Source organism: Drosophila kikkawai, chromosome X (assembly GCF_030179895.1).
Source record: "Drosophila kikkawai strain 14028-0561.14 chromosome X, DkikHiC1v2, whole genome shotgun sequence".
In the NCBI taxonomy this organism is placed as follows: Eukaryota; Metazoa; Arthropoda; class Insecta; order Diptera; family Drosophilidae; genus Drosophila; species Drosophila kikkawai.
The window spans coordinates 18,508,230-18,526,010 of record NC_091733.1 but is presented as its reverse complement, the minus strand read 5'-3'; the positions used below and the strand labels follow the sequence as shown (position 1 = coordinate 18,526,010).

Genomic DNA, 17,781 nt, shown 5'->3' with positions numbered 1-17,781 from the left:
TGTGGGAGCCGTGTGTGACCTGCGATATTTATGTGTTTATCCAAGCAAAATGCTGTTAGTCCGGTTATTAACAGCTCCATTTTAACGTATTAATTAAAGATTAACGTTTCTGGCATAGGTGGGAAATTCAATAATCATTGCTAACGACCCGCGAGTAATTATAATTTACTCTGCCAAGAGGGTACAGTACAAACCTGGAAATTGTATATAATCAAAAATATTATACATTGTTTTTAAGCATTTCCAAAATCGTTATAATTTTGTTTTGCAAAAATACAATCATTTCGAAGAACAGGAATGAGTTTCCTTGGTCAAAATATATGGCTAAGTGAAGGAAATCAATGCTGAATTTGTATTGTATGGTATTTTGGACAAAAGAGATCAGATCTTCGGTTTATTTTCTTATCGATGCAAAGGCAACCATCATAGTAATCTTTCTAATTAGCTAGCAAAGACTGTATATATTTATAATAGCTGTTTTCCTTCTTATTTACAAAATTCTTTCTGAAATATATGTATGTATGTTTGTGGTATTTCTCCAGCTACTTCCTGCTTGCCCACTTCCTGCTGCTCCTGTGATCAATGGTCATTCAAAATGCTCGGCGTCCGCATCCGCAAAAATGCCGTGAAATCAATTTTGCAGCAAATTTTCAATATATAGCGAACAAGAGGGCGTGCGGCACTCAGCCAGCACATGGTACTACTATGCACTCGGCTTTCGGCACTTGTCCTTCCGCCAGAAACAGCCCATCCTTGATCCCCCCCATTCCCCACTGGTCGCTGCATAGACCTGGCATGTGGTCGTGGTCGCTTTTTAAAGGACCAAACTCGGACCGCACACGAAAACCCGAAAATGTAATTGAAAAATGATTTTGTTGCACACATGTCCCACATAGGCTCAGGACAGGATGCCCCTCCTCGCATCGGGATTGCATTTGCTGCTGCTGCTGCTGCTGCCGCTGGTGCCGGAGCTTGGCTTTTGTCCTGCGGCGGTGCTGTTCGGTAATTTCGTGGTCACGACGCAAAAATTTTAATTAATTCGTTAAGCGAACGGTCTCAACTTGGAAATGGTGCAGCGAAGCGACCCGGCCCGGCCCGGAGACGGAACCGGCCTGGTCCTCCACCTTGAGCCGCCCCGTAATTAGCATATAAATAACATTGCCCCTTCACCTGGAGATTGGAGGCTGGAAGGCAGGCAGGCAGGCAGGAAGGCTGGCAGGCGCAGGCATCCTTTCAAATATGTCGTGTTTGCTTATTGATTTAGCATTAATTGTTAATTGTTAATAACCGAGGAGCGACCGCAGCGGGGACCGCACAGTTTAACGCACCTGACAAACCACAACGCACTCGACACCATCAACATAGAGGGTTTCGGGGGACTCCCACAGCTCTCTCAGGAGGTGAGTTTCCTGCACACCTGGCGCCAAGTGAAAAGCTCCGAAAGGTGGTTATATAAATTACTAAAATCTTTCAATTTACTCGGTCTCTTGGTCTCATGAACTGGGAAACAGCTTCTAAATTGGCTATGACAAGTTAATAATCAGTGTTTACATATGCCACCAAGACAACAACGGATGACGATTCTAGGAAATATGGATTTTTACCTTCTGGTGTATTTGTGGTGTATTTCTGGTGTATATGTGGTGTATTTGTGGTGTAATTCTGGTGTTTGTAGCGTATTTTGTTTGAATTTTTGGTACTCTTCTTAAATAACTTATCGTAAGCCAAGAATTTGGCAAATAAAATATCTATATTACTTAAATATCATTTACTCGTACAGTTCTTTTACAGAAAACTATTAAAAAGTACCTTGTTTATAACAGTTTATACTATAGTGTTAATTCTATGACCGCAACTGTGAACAGAGGGATGCGATTATTGGCCATAGGGTTTGGTCTGGGGTTTATGTCCGCGCCGGCTTCATCGTCTGGGATCGTCTTCGCTCGCTGCCTAAACAAGAAACTCAATTAACTTGTTAATTTATTTCTAATTTTCTTTGTTCGTCCTTCGCAAGGGAAAACAACTCTGTGGAAACCAAGGCACTATGGGGTTTTTGACCAGTTTTTGTGGCATTAATTAATAACTCGATCAGTTTTGAAGATATCGACATGAAACTTTACCAATCATCATTATTTGTCCCTAGGCACATACAGTATGAAAATCGTTCGGATCAGGAATCTATATCCTATAGCTCCCATAGGAACGATCGGGTAAAAGTAAAGATAAATTAATGAAATTTAAGGAGCTTATATTTGTTGCTATTTTAAAACGATATAGCAATTTTGAACAAAATCGGACAACGCTTTCCCTAGGAACCAAAATAACCATAATACCGGAAATCAGTGTTTTTCCATACAAACAGCTACCAAATTGGCTCTGAAAACAGTGAGGTTATCTGAGAAAAATTCAAATTGCAACAAAAGTGCGGAAAAGTGCACGATAAGACTAACTGCTTTTTGCTCAGAATTGACAACGCTACAACATACACTTGGACGCATTGAAAACTAATGCGAACTTCTATTTCAAAACTCTTCCCAAAGTTTAAATTTGTTTCTCAAAATTCAGCTTAAGGTGCATTTATAAATTGACAAAATGTCAATATAAACACGCACAATTTAAACAATTAATACCTTTAACATGTAGTTAAAACCTGTGAAATCAGTGTCCATTAGTTTTTTCATTTGCAAATTGTGTCTTACACGAATAGTTTAATTTCAAAGATCACTTCGTAAAAATTACAAACTTAGCAGACGCGCTTTCGGATGCAACAGCTGACTTTACAGCTCTGTTGCTAACATATGCTGTTAAGTATTAACATTTTGAGTATGAGGCATAACAGTTCGATGTTTTGTTAATACAATCCCACTATTTTTTTTTTAATTTAAGAACTTTTAAAAAATGACTAAATGCCACATAAAGTGGTCAAAAACCCCATAGTGCAAGGTGATGGCTCAGATGAAGGGGAAATTGGTCGGCGCTAAGACATCTCAGATGTTGATGATTTCCCCTCGAATTGAGAGGGATATTGGTTAAATAAATATAAAATCGATCTATGAATATCTTTTAAGTATCAAAAAGTGTCAAAAAAAAAATCAGGTTTCAGATTGCAATATCTTTGTTTCTAGTTTATATAGAACTCTATAATTTTCTGCATTAAAAATATAAAATTTAGAATTTTAAATATTTATTAAATATATATTTCTGTGTGTGTTGTTTGCTTATATTAGTATATTATTACAGTTGCCAAAAGCTGAATATTTGTGGTTCAACCCAAAAAAGTATGCTATACCAATTGCAATAGTTTCCTTAACATTTTTCGTGCTCCTTTTTCCCCCATCTTTCGTTAATGCAACTCCAAGCTAATTGTGTTGATTCTACCATTATAATGGTAACATTTCGGTTTTGGAATCTGTACTAGCGTTTCCACCGGAACCGGAACCTCTTCGAGGAATCGCTTTGAGATTCCGCAATTGCCTTGTGGATTGGGAATTGCGGTTGGGTTAAAAATCGCTTTACCGTTGCTCACTTGCTTCTTTCTGGCAAAGTTGGGTGGTGTGGGAGAGGGGTTGGTGAAGTGCGGGCAAAGTTTTCGCTTTGTATAATTAAAACTAGGCAGGCACGGCGGCGGTGGCGAAGACAAACGGAATTGTTTACATGTGTCTTTGTTACAGTTACAGTTATCCATTGGTGGCCTGCGGATTGCGTGGGAGTGTGAGCGAGTGGGCAAGGAATATGTAGGCGTTACAGCCTACAATCTCCAGATGCTCGCTTTCAGCTGGAGGCGTGTTTTCTCTGTCTTGTCTAACTGTTTGACTGTGTGTGTGTGTGTGTGTGTGTCTCTCTCCTTCTATTTCTCGCACTTGCATATATGCAAGCCTTCCTTCCTGCCTGACTCACTCCTTCCGGCATCATCGTTATCATCATCGTCATCGGCATTGCTCTGAGTCGTTCGCCTCGTTCACGCCCACTTTATTTAGCATTTTGTTGTTTTTTCGGTTTCCTGCGGTTTTTAATTAAAATTAACTTTGTTTATTTTGCGCCTCCGCCTCCTTTCCCTGGTCTCTCTCCCACCTCTCTTGCTCTCTTTGGCCGCCTCAGACAAAGTGATGTTTACTTTGCCCGCGTCTTTCCTTCGCTGGCTCTCTTTTTCTCTCTCTCCACGGCTCTCTCGCTGTTGTTGTTGTGTTATTGTTGATGCTGTAGCTGCATGTAATTGCCGCCATTTGTGTTGTCGTCGCAGCCGCCACCCACTCCCACTCCCACTCTCTCTCGCTTTCTCTTCCTCCCATTCCGCCACTTGTTGTTGTTCTTAGTTTTACCTGTTGGCAGACAGACAAAAGCTTAACCAGCGGAAGAAGAGTTTTTGGAATCATCGTCGTCATCATCTCGCAGCTAGAGCAGCGCGCGCTTTGTCCCACTCCCCCTCCACCACCACGCGCCACTATGTTTCTCTGGGCTCGGCTAGTTTAACTTTTGTAAGTTTGTTAAAGTTTTGTTATGCCTGCTGGTATTTACCCCCAGCGCTGTCATTTTGATTAGTGCATTTTATTTGCATTCTGATGCAATTCACTTATTTGCAAAAATGATAGAACCCTCCTCCGGCAAACAGAGGGAGCGAGGGAGTATGGAGTGCGAAACGATCCCAGCAGAGATTGACCAGGATATGGACAAGCTATAACTGGAAGCCTGAGTTTAGTGCACGACTAGAAAATGAGCTTAAAACGTAATCAGAAATTAAAGAAAAAAGAAAGTAATGAAATGAAGGACAGCCAGAGACTGAAAACATACAAAGTGAATGTAAAAGGGACTCATTAACTAAATGAATTAGTTAGCAGAACTAAGAGGGGATTTGTAGGGGAAAGTAAAAGTCTGCGAAGGGAAATTGTAATAAAAAAAAAAGTTGGAATGTCTAAATGGAAGCTATCCTTAAAGCTTGAGATTGCTTTGATTTACCGTTATTTTTGTAGAAAAAATAAATGTTATTTATTAGTTATTAGTTTGCAAACAAAATTTTCTTTATTATTATTAATACAAATTGAACCTCTTGCATTTAGTTTCTAGGCCTGGCTCTCGTGATAGAAGCGATCCATGCTGATGATCTCGTCATTGGGCGCCATCAGGTGAATGTTCGGAGCAGTGGGCATTCCCTCCGCCCGTCGATTGTTGTGGCGATCTGACATCGGATCTAGGCCCACGTGGCGATGCTGGCTGGAACTGCCCTCGGTTTTCGAGTGCACCTGAAACGAGGTGCGCAGGTGCAGTGGCTGCTGCTGCTGCTGCTGCTCCGGGAATGTCGTCGGTGCCTCGGTATCCTGGGAACTTGACTGCTTGCTCTTGGCATATAGCTGCTCGAACAGATCGCGAAAGAGCGAGGGATTAACATTGATGCTGACGCACATGAGGACGAACCAGTCGCCGTAGCCGACGGTGGACAGCACCTCGCGCACATGGGACTTTGGCATGCCGCGCAGGTGGGTGCGCAGCAGCTGCAGGCGCAGCTCGGAGCAGCAGAATAAGAGGAGGCGGTAGCAGAGATTGATTCCCGCCAGCATGGCAATGAACAGGAACCACACGTACAGCAGGGCGAAGATTTTCTCGTTCAGGATATTTAGGGGAAGGACGCAAAGAATGTCCAGGATATTGGGCGTGCCGCTAGGCCCGTAAGTGAACATCTCACATTTGGCCACCTTGGGGAAGACGCGCGACGTCATCATATTCCACAGGTTCCAGTCGTAAACGGGTATGGCGGCCAGGGCGTGGATGTACTTGTGCCAGAACCCGTTAAATACCACGTCCATCAGCCAAAAATTCAGCAGCTGTCGGGTGAAATCGGGTTTAGATGTTTAATTTTTTCTGAAGATGGAATCAAACTCACGCTGATGATGAAGTTGAGCAGCTCGCAGAAGGCGTACTTCAAGGAGTAGCAGCAGTGGATGGGAGTGAACTGGGCCTGGAAGTACTTGGTTAGCATCTTGAGGCGTGTGCGGTAGGTGGTCTCCAGGATGAGGGCGTCGCCCACCTCGCAGCACAGCTGCTTCATGCGCTGCCCCTCCCACACCTTCCAGAGGTACGAGGGCGAGTAGAATAGGACCGACTGGAAGAGCAGGATCATAAAGACCCACTGGTAGTAGCGGAGATACAAGCGCTTTGTCACCCCGCGCGTTTCCGGTCCGACGCCCTCGGCAATGGACAGCAACCGGGCATAGTATTGGTTCTTGGCCATCAGTGCCCGCAGGCTGCTCATATTGTAGTCCCCGCCGGTATAGGAGGAAAAGTCCCAGCTACTGCCGCTGCCCAGGACCTCGCTCTCCGACGGCAAGATGTAGGTGCCCATGGTCCAGCAGTACGACTGCACGTATTCCGTTTGCTTCTCGGAGCTGATGCACAGAATCGGTTCCCCGAAGTACTGCTTCGCCGACAGCAGAATGGTGCAGGTCAGCAGGAGGACGACAGTGCACTTGGAGTGCAGTGTGAAGATCGGATCGTAGATGCGCACCGACTTCAAGCGCAAATACTTGGACAGCGGCTTCACAGCAGCGTACATGTCGCGGACTTTCGGAGGAGGGTCACGATTGGGTAAGGTTAAGGTATGTGTGGTCTCAGCAGGGTGTTCTGGATGGACACTAAGCGGCATCCAGTTCGTCGGGCAATCTATTCTGATATTTGGACACTACACACCTGGGCTTATCGGTTGCAGTTCTCGGGAACACGGAAAACGTTTGCTTTAACTCGGTTATTTTCAACTGTCTGCATTTATGTGTGACAGTTCCAGGGACCGTATATGTCAATATTTGAGATCACAGGAATTCTAGAGTTGCCGGTCAGAATTTGGGATTGTTAGCTAGTTCTTTGTGGGGTTATCGTTCTCTTTAATATACTTTCCTAACATTTTGAGAGCTTTCTGATAAATCCCGATCCCGAACACCAAAGGACCTCCAATCAATTAAGCATAACTTTTTCAATTTAGCTATGATTGTTGTAAAACTTGGACACAATATTCTTAAGATATTGGGAATTTAAAATAAAAAATTAAATACCTAACCCCCTTAAATACTAAGAGCAAAAGGTAGCTATTCCTTATTTTATTAAGTTTATAGTTAACATATCTATTTCAAATCACTGGAAATACAATAAAAAATACAACCACTTGCTTAAAAATAAACTCTCTCATTGAATGGAAACGTTAAAGCGAAGCTTTAGAGCTAAATTTAGCTGCGGGAAGAAATTTAATTGTTATGTAATATCCTTGACGAGGGATATGGCGTATAGGCCTAATTTTGGTGATTTTATTTTTTTTTTGTCAGAAAATGAGTGGCGGCGGCTGACTGATTTGTGAACCCATCAATCGAAAACACTATACATGCCCCGAAGCGATTATGGACAGCGTTTTCAATTCCAAGGCAACACCTCGATGGAGTCCGACCCCGTTTTCGCTTTCCCACTTTCCCATTTTCTACCCGTTATTTTCAAAAACTCGTATGTATGGGGATCACGAGCTGTGGGAACGCTTGCGAATGGCAATAATAATAAAATGATTAATCGATGCTACATGACTGCATATACAAATAATTCCCAGCGGTGTGTCGTCATCAGCGTCATTACCCACATCGTCGTCATCATCATAATCATCATCAGCATCATCATCAGGATGGGCGTGGAGGTGATGGGGCATGGGGCAACTATAGTACATCGTCATCAACATTATCATCCTCTCGGCTGCCCCGTGCAAATGTTTATTGTGGGAATTCGCGCTGGCTGTGCGACGTGTCGAGTGGCGGCGACTCTAGCATCAGTTGCTCCTGTCCAGGTCCCAGTACCCCCCGTCTCGGATCCTGAACCCCTCCTTCTCCTATGCGCCGCAGAAAAATTAAATTTATGAATTGTTTCGTTTGTGCGTGACCGGAGATTTACAATAATCAGAAATTGGGAATCAGAGAACACGCTCAGGAGACTAATTAGTCCATGGCCGTGGCGGCGGGTATACGGATGCCAAATTGTAATTATAATTTCTCGTGTCTGCCGACTGCCCCCTTTGCTGATTGTTTGGCAATAAAACGGGAACGAGTATGAAATATGAATCGAAGCGAAGCAAGCGGAAACGGAAGCGAATTTTGAAATTAAATAAAGAAGTCACAGTTTCCTCCTAGGAAACCATAAAAAAAACCTATGAAAAAGCTTAGATTTAAACATAAACAAGGTTGGATAACATTAAACCAAAGAAAACATAACATGAATTAAATTAATTTAATTTATTTTTAGATTTGTCTCTTTAGTTTTCTTAAAATGCCAGCCAGCTTGGGCTTTTGTTTACAAATTGTAAGAATAATGGTTTAATAGAAGCAAACAAAAAATATCTAAGAAAGTTGAAAGCAATTTTAAAGATAAACAAATAGTCTTGACCCTTACGGGCATTTTTAACACAATTGATAGCTTAAATTTATAAATATAAACAATATCCGAACATAAAAGATCTCCTTTGTCACCAATCAATCCCAGCCAGGTGCTGATCCCTTCGCCACATAGTCACCCCATTCATCTTGAACGACTCCACCCCCTCCCCGCCCCACGAGAGCCCATAAAAGTTCGCTGACAGCTTTTTAAATATTTATTTAAATGAAATTCATTATTTAAAGCGATTTTTCATTGACCACAAAAACCGAAAAACGTTTGCCGTACTGCTGGGAGTAGGAGCAGGAGGAGTAGGAGGGCCTGGGTTATGGGAATTGGTGTGGTGTCGGGTTGGGCTGGTCAGGATGAATGGCCAAAAAGGATGGATGGCAGGATCCGGGATCCCCCACTGAGCGTGTGTGCGCATTGTGTTGGGCTACGGGCTACGCATTTCGTGCTTAAATAAATAAATTGAACAATTATGCGTGGTTGCGGTTGTTTTGGCTTTGATGGAGCCCGGGCATAATCCTATTACCGGGGCCATTCGCCAGTTGCCACTCTCTTCCATTCGACAGTTGCCCCCCTCCCGATGACGACTCCCATTCCGCAGGTCCACCTCTCATTCATACTCGTCCTGCTGTTCCAGCTCCTGTGCATCCCGGTTGCCCAGTTGTGATGTAACTCCTGTAAGTGGTGACTGCTATATGGTCATCGGTGGATGCTGGCTGGTGGTTTACTTTTCCGCATAAATATGGCAAAGCAGCTGGCTTCCAGCTTTCGGTTCGTCCCAGGATCAGGCTCCTCGACGTTTGTTTGCTTCCGAATTTTGGCTATAATTTGTTTAAGTTGACTTGGATTTTGCTGAAATTTGAGTTCCCCAGTAATAACTTCCATAATTCTCGTTGTTTAAGGCAAATGCTTTTATTTATTTTTATAGATGTAATTTGTAATACAAAGAGTAATGCCCGATATCAGCCCTCCAGGTGAGCCCCGACATGGATCGTAGTTCAAGGCCTTCAGATATGAGTTCCACATCAATTGGTCCTTTATCTGACGCGCAGCCTCATCGTGGGACAGCTTGTAAGTGTCCATAAAGAGCAGCACTATCCAGAGGGGCAGCAGCCCATTGATAATCAGGGATGTGTGGTTGCTTTTGGTGCTGTAGCTTTCCGCCAGTTGCTTCATCATCTTGTCACGAATGTCCGCGTTCAGTATGTCCATGATGTCCATGTGACAAATATTCACATAGCTGTGTGTCTGTGCCTTGTTCGTCCGCTCCTCGAACAGCTTATCAAAGTCGCTGCTATAGCGCTCGAATGTGGCCAGAACATCAGCTTCGCTCATATTTTCCAAGAGCAGAATCTGAACTTCAGGCGGCTTGGATATGGCCAGCATGCTGTCCAACCGCTGCAGTGCATCTAGGCGGGCCCCATCATTCTGCTCCACCTCCAGGACTACGGCTGGTGTTGGTCTCAGAGACTTCTCGTTTGGTGCCTTGGCTAGCGAAGAAGTGACAGCAGGCTTCTTCTTCTTAAGTTTCTTGACTGGAGTTGGCTTCTTCTTGGTTTTCCCATTCCCCGAAGATTGGCCGGAGTGACGATCAGCCTTAGACTTGACAGAGCTGGCTGTAGAGTTTCTTTTGGATGTGCTATTTGAGCGTCTTTTTCTGGATCTATTTTTTTGTGGTGCCATTGACCTCGGCCTCCGTGGCAAGTTTGCGTTTAGTCGTTTGCATGCTCACAATGGCAGTGTCCTTGACTGCCATGTACTGTAGCTGCAAGTCTAGGCTGAGGTCCTCTGACCCCAGCTCGGCTCCGGCCAAAAGGTTTTTCGACGCAGGATGCGGCTTCTCGGTAGCCTCGTAACGCACACTTATGTGGTCGATCAGCAGCTCACCTCGCAGCTTCTTGGCGTCCTGCCAATGGGCCAGATTCTCAAAGAGACCCCACAATGCGGTCTCGATCTTGGCCCAGCGGTAAGCGTTCATCCAGTGGTGGTCATTCGTGGCTTCCCGCTTAAAAAAAGTCACAAGTTTCGGCAGCACTTTGACGCTGCAGGCGACGCGGTGTCCCTTGTAAGTATACATTTGCGCCAATAATTGGCAATTGCCAGTTGCAGAAAAAGCATCATTTAAATTTTAAGCAAAAATAAGCTCATAATTAAAAACAAATTGAAGTGAAAGTGCATCTGAAAAGGACCAAAATAGTTGCATAAAATTCCGCTAAATTCCAAGGACTCTCCGGGCCAATAGGCATGATGATGGCTGGTGAAGGGAGCATAAGCAGTCCTAAAGAGATCTGCGGTTGGCTGTCCTGTCCGCCCCATAGCCAGCCAGTAGTACACAGAAAAAACGACAAGCCATAATCCTGCAATATATTTTTTGAAAAAATAGAAAAAAATCAAGCCAAACTACTGCTCTTTAAAGTGAGTAAATTTCGTAATATTGCCAATTTTATTTATGATAATAATGAGCTTGACCTAAAATATTAATTCAAAACTCTATAACACATGTAACTTTGCATATTTTTCCACTGTGTATGGGTCGTAGTTGCGTCTTGTCAAATGCACTTTTGAAATGCGCTGCCCTCCTCCACCACAGGGCGGCGACAGTCCGCGACCACTCGCCGACCGTCGTCACTCGGAGTAGGGTTCCCCTCTGGCACTCCGGCTTGGGGGATGCGTCCGCTTTCGTGTCCATGTCCGCCTCCTGTCCGCCCCAGCGGATCTCTGTCCCGGACACCAAGGACATTTCGGGGGTGCCCGCCACTTGAGTCGAAATTTATGCGTTTAATAATGCATTGGATAGACGTCGGTGGTCGGAGGTTGGAGGTTGAAGGTTGGAGGACCCAGGACCAAGGAGTGGCGCTATGATGTGATGGGTCCCGCGTTGGCAACGCTTACCTCAAAGGCCACATCATCATCATCGTCATAGTCGTCGGGGGCCCGTTATTATGTGCCAACGGGGTCCTCAACGTGATGTCGTCGACCAGGAGTAGAAGCTAGAAACGGAAGCGGGAAGCGGGAACGGGATCAGGAGCAAGACAAAGGCCAAAGCCAAAGCCAAGGCAAAGTTAAAGGCGACGATATCAGCATATGTTACGAGTCTGTGCGTGTGCATGTGCGTGTTGTATGCGTCCCCGAGTGTGTGTGTGTGTGTCCTGTGTCCTGGCATGTTCCTGCCGCTCCTGCCGTGCATTGTTCGATTAATGACTTAACGACGTGAGTTGAATAACTTTGATTTAGTGTCATCTCATTTTGCGTGCCACACAGAGCACATGGGCCGGAGGAGGAGGAGGAGGAGGAGGAGGAGGAGGAGGAGGAGGAGGAGGAGGACCTCCAGAGGACCTGCTCTCCTGCTGCTCCTCCTCTCAGCTAATTATATTTATTTACTGGGCGTGCACACAGACGGAGCGGCAAGCAGCATGTGTGTGGCTGCGGCTGTGGCTGCCTTGAGCCTTTAATTAATATTAGAATCCCAGTAGCAATCAAACGGCGAGGCATGATGAACATATTTGATATGATATTGCCAACAGAAAAGATAAACTGTGGAGCATCTTGGTCACACATAAGTGCCATTGGACATGGAACAATTGTGGCAGAGACTCTGCTAGTGCTTTATAATCATAGTTAAAAATATCTTGGGATCTATACAAGTCGGATATACGAAATATGATAGTTAAGGAGAAAGCACAAACCAACAGAAGATCTTATAGTATTTCTGATTCTGGAAATAAAAGCTACATACATAGCTTCAAGAAACCAGTTGCATACAGACTCAAACCCCAAGTCCTGCCAGGAGTTTGCGTTCACTATGACAACGATTTGGCCCCTGGACACTCCTCCTATTCCGAATCCAGGGCAAAGTCTTACCCCCCGTTCGGACTCTGATCACGTTTAATTAGTCCTAATGAATGTCCGGCCGACGGGGTGGCGCGTCTCCTTCTCCGTCTGCTGTTTTCCGGAGTTGCTTTTTCGGACGGAGTTAGCTGGCCGTGCAATTTGGCCACAGGGTTTTCTATTAGCAAACATACACCCCACACCCCACCATATCTCCGGGTTTTTGCCTCGTTATTTGTAATTTGTTGTAAGTTTTTGTTTCAGTTTTTATTGTTGTTGTCGGTGGGGAGGAGGGTGCTGTCCGCACTCTTGTTGGCCTTTCTCGAACCCACTGCCACTGCCACTTCCGGTTCCACTTCCACTTCCATGTCCACTGCCACCCCCTTTTGGGGCAGCATCGACAAGCGGACCGTCGTTGTTTTTATCGACATTGAAATGTGGCCCCAAAACAGTTTCAGCTCATAAAAATACAATTTGCTGCTGCTTATTTTTTACGATGCACCAGAGGGCGATGCTCGGTCGGTCCCGGGGTCTTGGTCTTGGTCCTGGCGCTGGCCCTAGTTTCTGTTCCAGCTCCTGCTAGTGTCTCATATCCTGTCCGATTTGCTCGGACTTCTCCGCTAGCCCAATCGTTGGCCAAAAACTATTTTCGAGCATGAAATGGTGCGCACACATGCTCCAAGTGCGTCCAATGTCCACTTTTCCCTATACCCATACCCTTTCCCCAAGCTGGGTCATACTCACTCGCAGTGAAGCCTAAAATTATAAATCTAAAATAGAGTTAAAATGATTTAAGCAAGATTTTTACTTACTTTTAGAATAGATTTTTAAAGCTTACAAAAATTTCAATAATAATACGTGTTTTAAATTACATTTACGGGCTGCCAGAAAGGCAGCCAGATCTTCACGAATTATGCTTTTGTTAATCGAATTTCTAGAAAACAAGCTTAAATTAAAATTTTTTAAAATATTCATAATGGTTCTAGAGTTCCAGTTAGAGTATTGGCTATTCGCTGGAATTTGGCCAGCATTTCTTATGCTTCCTTCATCGTTTTGTCTATTTTCGATTGGGTTTTTTTCTGTCCAGTTTTCGTCCAGTTTTCGTTGCGTTTGCCACCAACTTATGTGCGGGCGAACGTGGTGTTTTTGGGGGGCGTGGCACCTGCAGCTGGGCTCTGGCATTTAAAACGTTTAAGGGATTTGTTTATGTGCCCGGGAACTGAACTGGCCGGAGTTGGACTTCGGACTTTGGACTGGACTAGTTCAGGTGGCTGGACATACCATACATACACACATATGTATTTCGTTTCCGTTCGACCGTTTGGAATTGCCAAAAGTTGCCCCAAAACATAAAAACAATGAGCGGCCTGCTGGACCGAGAACGGCCTGACTGAATGAGCCTATCTATTCATAATCCTGCTTAATAATCCCATCTCCCATCCAGCTCGTGCAGCTCCTGCCTGGTCACTTCTTGTTTCGGCATTTCCGGGAGGTCAAGGGATATTAAATAAATAAGCCTCATTTCTGCATAAAAAAAAAAAAAGTTTGGAGTTACTGCCGTTCATGGACAGGCAGAGTGTTTAAATTGAATTGTTTGTTTCTCAATTAATTAGATTACAGCTAAGTTTTCGATATATTCACAATCTGGCTGTTTGTTATTGACTAGCATTTTAGTACAGTCCACATAAGGTACCTGGCCACACTAAAACGACCAAGGTGGCAACGCCAAGCCAGAAAAAGCTTTGAGCTGAATTTGACTGACAAAGATACAAGATTTTAAAAATTTATTTTTCTGTTAATATATCTACTGACAGACACATTTCCTTAACACGAAAAACATTGGAAGAAACAATGATTTTTATCCTTAACCACATCATAACCGCCACTGCTGCTGTATTTGTTATATTCTGTTATAACCCTGACTCTAACATAACATTTTTAAATAGGATATTAAACAATCCAAATTAAAAATTAACAAAATTAAATATACAAATATCTTTTGAAATCTAACAAAATGTTTGCTTATAAACTCAAATGGCTTGCTGTTTGTTAATAAACTTGGAACTTTATACAAATCATTAACTAAAACGACTTCAAATTAAAAAGATGTAGGTGTATATGTTTATAATTTTAATTAGTAGCAAAAATATACCAACGAAGTTTCGAAGTTTCGGTCTCTCTCTGTTATTAGCCTGTTTTGCTTGTAATTTCATTTTTTGTCAGTGTAAACATTTCAGCGCTTTATTCCTTTGCATTCGATTAGATCCTTCACACACACACACACACACAGAGACCGTGTGGTGTTTGCACACAGACCGCATCAAAGATGCATATATGTATGCATGTGCGGGCATACATATGCATATCCGGCGGTAGGGGCTGGTGTGCGTGTGGTTGCCATTGGGTGGAAATGGGTGAAAAAGGGGAAGAAATGGGGGAAATGGGCGAAAGGACGCAGAAAAGTCGGAGCCATTGCACTTATTGTATAATTATGCAGTTTAATGAATACTAAAAAGCTGCCAGACAGCGGCTGCAGCGGGGTGTTGCTTGCAATAAATACAAAACTGCGTGGCAACGGCAAAGGGAAAAAAGGACGGGCAGGGCAACGGCAACTGTGCGGGAAAAGCAAACAGAAAGGCAGCGGAATGAAAATAAGCGTGTGTATAAAATTAAGAAAACGAAATGAAGAACATGCAACAACGGTCATGGTGTGTGTGTGTATATGTGTGGCCGCCATGTTGATGATTATAGTTATTACGGCTTCGGCTACGGGTTAGAGGGACTTTAGCGGAGCTCGTCCTGGCACTGAGAACCAAAAATAATATACATACTAATAAAAAATATATGTATATATGTTGTCGATTAATATATGTACTTAAATTTAAACTTTGCGTGTCTCTTAAAATATAGTTTTTTGTGTTAAGACTTCGATATTCCTATAAACAACTGCTACATAAGTCATATACCAGGTCTTTAGTATTATTCCAAGATATATTTTCTGGCAGGAATCTTTTTAAAGATAAGAAGCAGCCTCTTAGTATAGTTTTGGCATTGTAAACATACTAATTTTCTTAATATTTAACTGTAAATGATATTTGTATTATATATTTTTATAATTATATTTAATAAACTTGCTCTTTTTAGGTATACATTGTTCTCAGTGCAGCTGCAACTGCTGGTTCACGCGAATTCTGCAGCATTTCGGAAGCCTTGGGCCAAAATTGGACAGCTGGACGCCGACTCCAACTTGGACCTCATTGCCCCTCCAGTAAGCCAGAACTCCTTGCCTTTTATCTCAACGCGACTGGACCCCACCATGGAGATAACGATGCGGTATTCAACATAAAACGTTTTGCTTATTGCCCCAACCTCTCTCTCTAGAATCCGGCTAACCCTTTCCGAATGCTTATTAGGGAAGTTGAACTGGATATATTTTTAGTTTGTCCTGATCAGCATTACTTTGCGGTTTTATTATGCTTTATAGAGTCGTTTAACCTTTTTATTCTTTATTTTACCCAAAGGTGTGCATCAGGGAGCTGGTCAGGGAATCATTATTTCACTTCTAAGCCGGATATGTGCATTATGATAATGCATTTGTGTCCGTTTCATTTGCATTGCCCCCGAGTCATTCGCGTAGCAGTCGGTGCGGAGCAGTGGGTGCCTTGACAGTCATTATCCTTGCAGTGCGGATATCCGCCGACATTTGCAGCACACTCAAGCTTCAACTTTACACTTTCCCCTTTCTATTTTCTATTTTCTGGCTGCTTCTTTCCACTGCGTTTTTAATTTTGTTCCTCCTTGAGCTGAGTGAGTGTGTGTGTGGGTGGGTGTTAGTGTGTGTCATTTTATGCATGAATTTTTTAATAGCTTAAATATGCGGCAATAAAACTTTAGCACGCTCATCTTATCGTCGGCGCCTAGCAAGCTTCGCCGCGATGACCTCCCCTTCAACGTACTCCACGAGCTCCTCCTGCCACCCTTTGTGACCGTCGCACGTAGCTAATAAAAGCCAATGGGATGGGGTTCCGGGGTGTTTCCATTTCCAGCCAGGAACCAAGAATCGTTGGCAGCTGCCGACATGGCGCCATGCACGTGCTCATCCACCTGCAGCAGGTGCTTCACTCCTTTAACCACCCGCCACCCAGCATAACACCACTCGCCACCCACCACTTGGTGGCATCTTGACTTTTAACTAGCTAACTTGATAAAACTACAAAACTATACAATAAATATGCAAAAAAGCAAGAAGGCAAGAAAAAAAGGAAGAACGTGTGAGAAAAACGCGCAGAATAAGCTGGAGAGGTAAGCTTGGGGCCCAAGAAGGATACCAGCAAAGGATACCAGAATCCTGGGTAGTCTTTGGAGTGTCACATAAGAGTGAGGCGGCTGGCCATCGAGTGAAGATGCCCCCAAGCACACTTCCCGGCCAGTCCTCCTTCCTTCCTGCGATTGCATTTTCGCCTGCATCCTTCCTGCCTTCCTGCCTCCTGCCTTCGTTTCTTGGATGCTTCGTCCTTGGTCCTTCGTGCTTCGGGGGCTTCTTTAATGTCCAAAAGGTGTTGCTGCAGCGCTGCCAGTAATTTGGTTCATTGGACCATTCTGTTTTGTCCCACTAGATTCTCTACTAAAAAGGATATGCCGTTTTTAGGGGAGTATTTCGATTAGCTACTTGACGTTTATTTCATTTGCTTCGTGTAAGAAGGAGGTCACGGGATACAGGAGAAACTTGGTTCTCATTCAAGCTGGAATAAACTGTTTATGATTAAGACATATTTAAAGCAGAAAAAATGGCAACATTTCATAATAATAAATATTCATTATTATCATTATTTATTGTAGAAAATCCTAGATGTTGAAACAAGCGAGTAAAAGAAGTATCAAGACAAGGAAGCAGAGACAACTTGATACATATAGCCAAATTTATTGTTTAAATTATTATTTGAAATATTCTAGAATATCCCCAGGGCAACCGTTGAAACGAAGCTTAAGGCAACGAATAGCAACGGCGAGCAAAATCGACGAGTCAGAGGCAACTAGTTAAAAAAAAAAAAAAAATCTAAATATATAGTTCGTCATTTCATAAATAATATAATCAGTTTTATTAATATGGAATTAAACTAATAAATTACAATTATCTTTCATTCTAGAGTATCCTTAAAAACAATTGACAAAACTTTCGAGCAAACGCAAATCAATGTAGCGAGTAACGAGACAACTATTTTATTATTCTTTATAAACATCTTTTAATAAATAATATACTGATTCAGTAATATAATAGTGGATAATATGTGATAATAAATATGATTCAGTTTAATAACTTTGAAATCATTAAATTACTTATTCTAAAATATAAGGCAACGAGTAAAAACGGCAAAGAAACAACGAGAACGAATCCATTAAACTGTTTTATAGTTTAAAAGCATTACTTTAAATAAAAATAAAATAAATACAACTGAAAGCAATAAAGGAAACAATCATAAATCTTATTCTAAGCTAAGGAAGAGCTGTGATTGTAGCCTCAGAAATCTAAATGTTTTTGTGCGAGTTCCCTAACCC

At 43.1% G+C, this 17,781-nt stretch overlaps 2 protein-coding genes across 3 annotated transcripts; both read right to left on the bottom strand.

Annotated features, from left to right (window-relative positions):
• Positions 1–5,008: 5,008 nt before the first annotated feature.
• Positions 5,009–6,784, bottom strand: Inx6 (Innexin 6). Of its 2 annotated transcripts, XM_041774956.2 has the most exons (3): positions 6,679–6,784; positions 5,876–6,552; positions 5,009–5,816 (listed from the first exon to the last, which is right to left on the bottom strand). In XM_041774956.2, the coding sequence occupies exons 2-3, from the start codon at positions 6,542–6,544 to the stop codon at positions 5,058–5,060; spliced, it is 1,428 nt and encodes a 475-aa protein (XP_041630890.1). In that variant the 5' UTR covers positions 6,545–6,552; positions 6,679–6,784; the 3' UTR covers positions 5,009–5,057. The 2 variants fall into 2 exon arrangements, with proteins under 2 accessions (XP_041630890.1, XP_041630889.1); XM_041774955.2 differs by having other exon boundaries at positions 5,010–5,816; positions 5,876–6,778.
• Positions 6,785–9,007: 2,223 nt separating this feature from the next.
• LOC138929235 (uncharacterized protein CG4951-like) lies at positions 9,008–11,137 on the bottom strand. Its single transcript, XM_070288563.1, has 4 exons — positions 11,018–11,137; positions 10,085–10,402; positions 9,444–9,999; positions 9,008–9,072 (listed from the first exon to the last, which is right to left on the bottom strand). The coding sequence occupies exons 1-4, from the start codon at positions 11,135–11,137 to the stop codon at positions 9,008–9,010; spliced, it is 1,059 nt and encodes a 352-aa protein (XP_070144664.1).
• Positions 11,138–17,781: the final 6,644 nt, after the last annotated feature.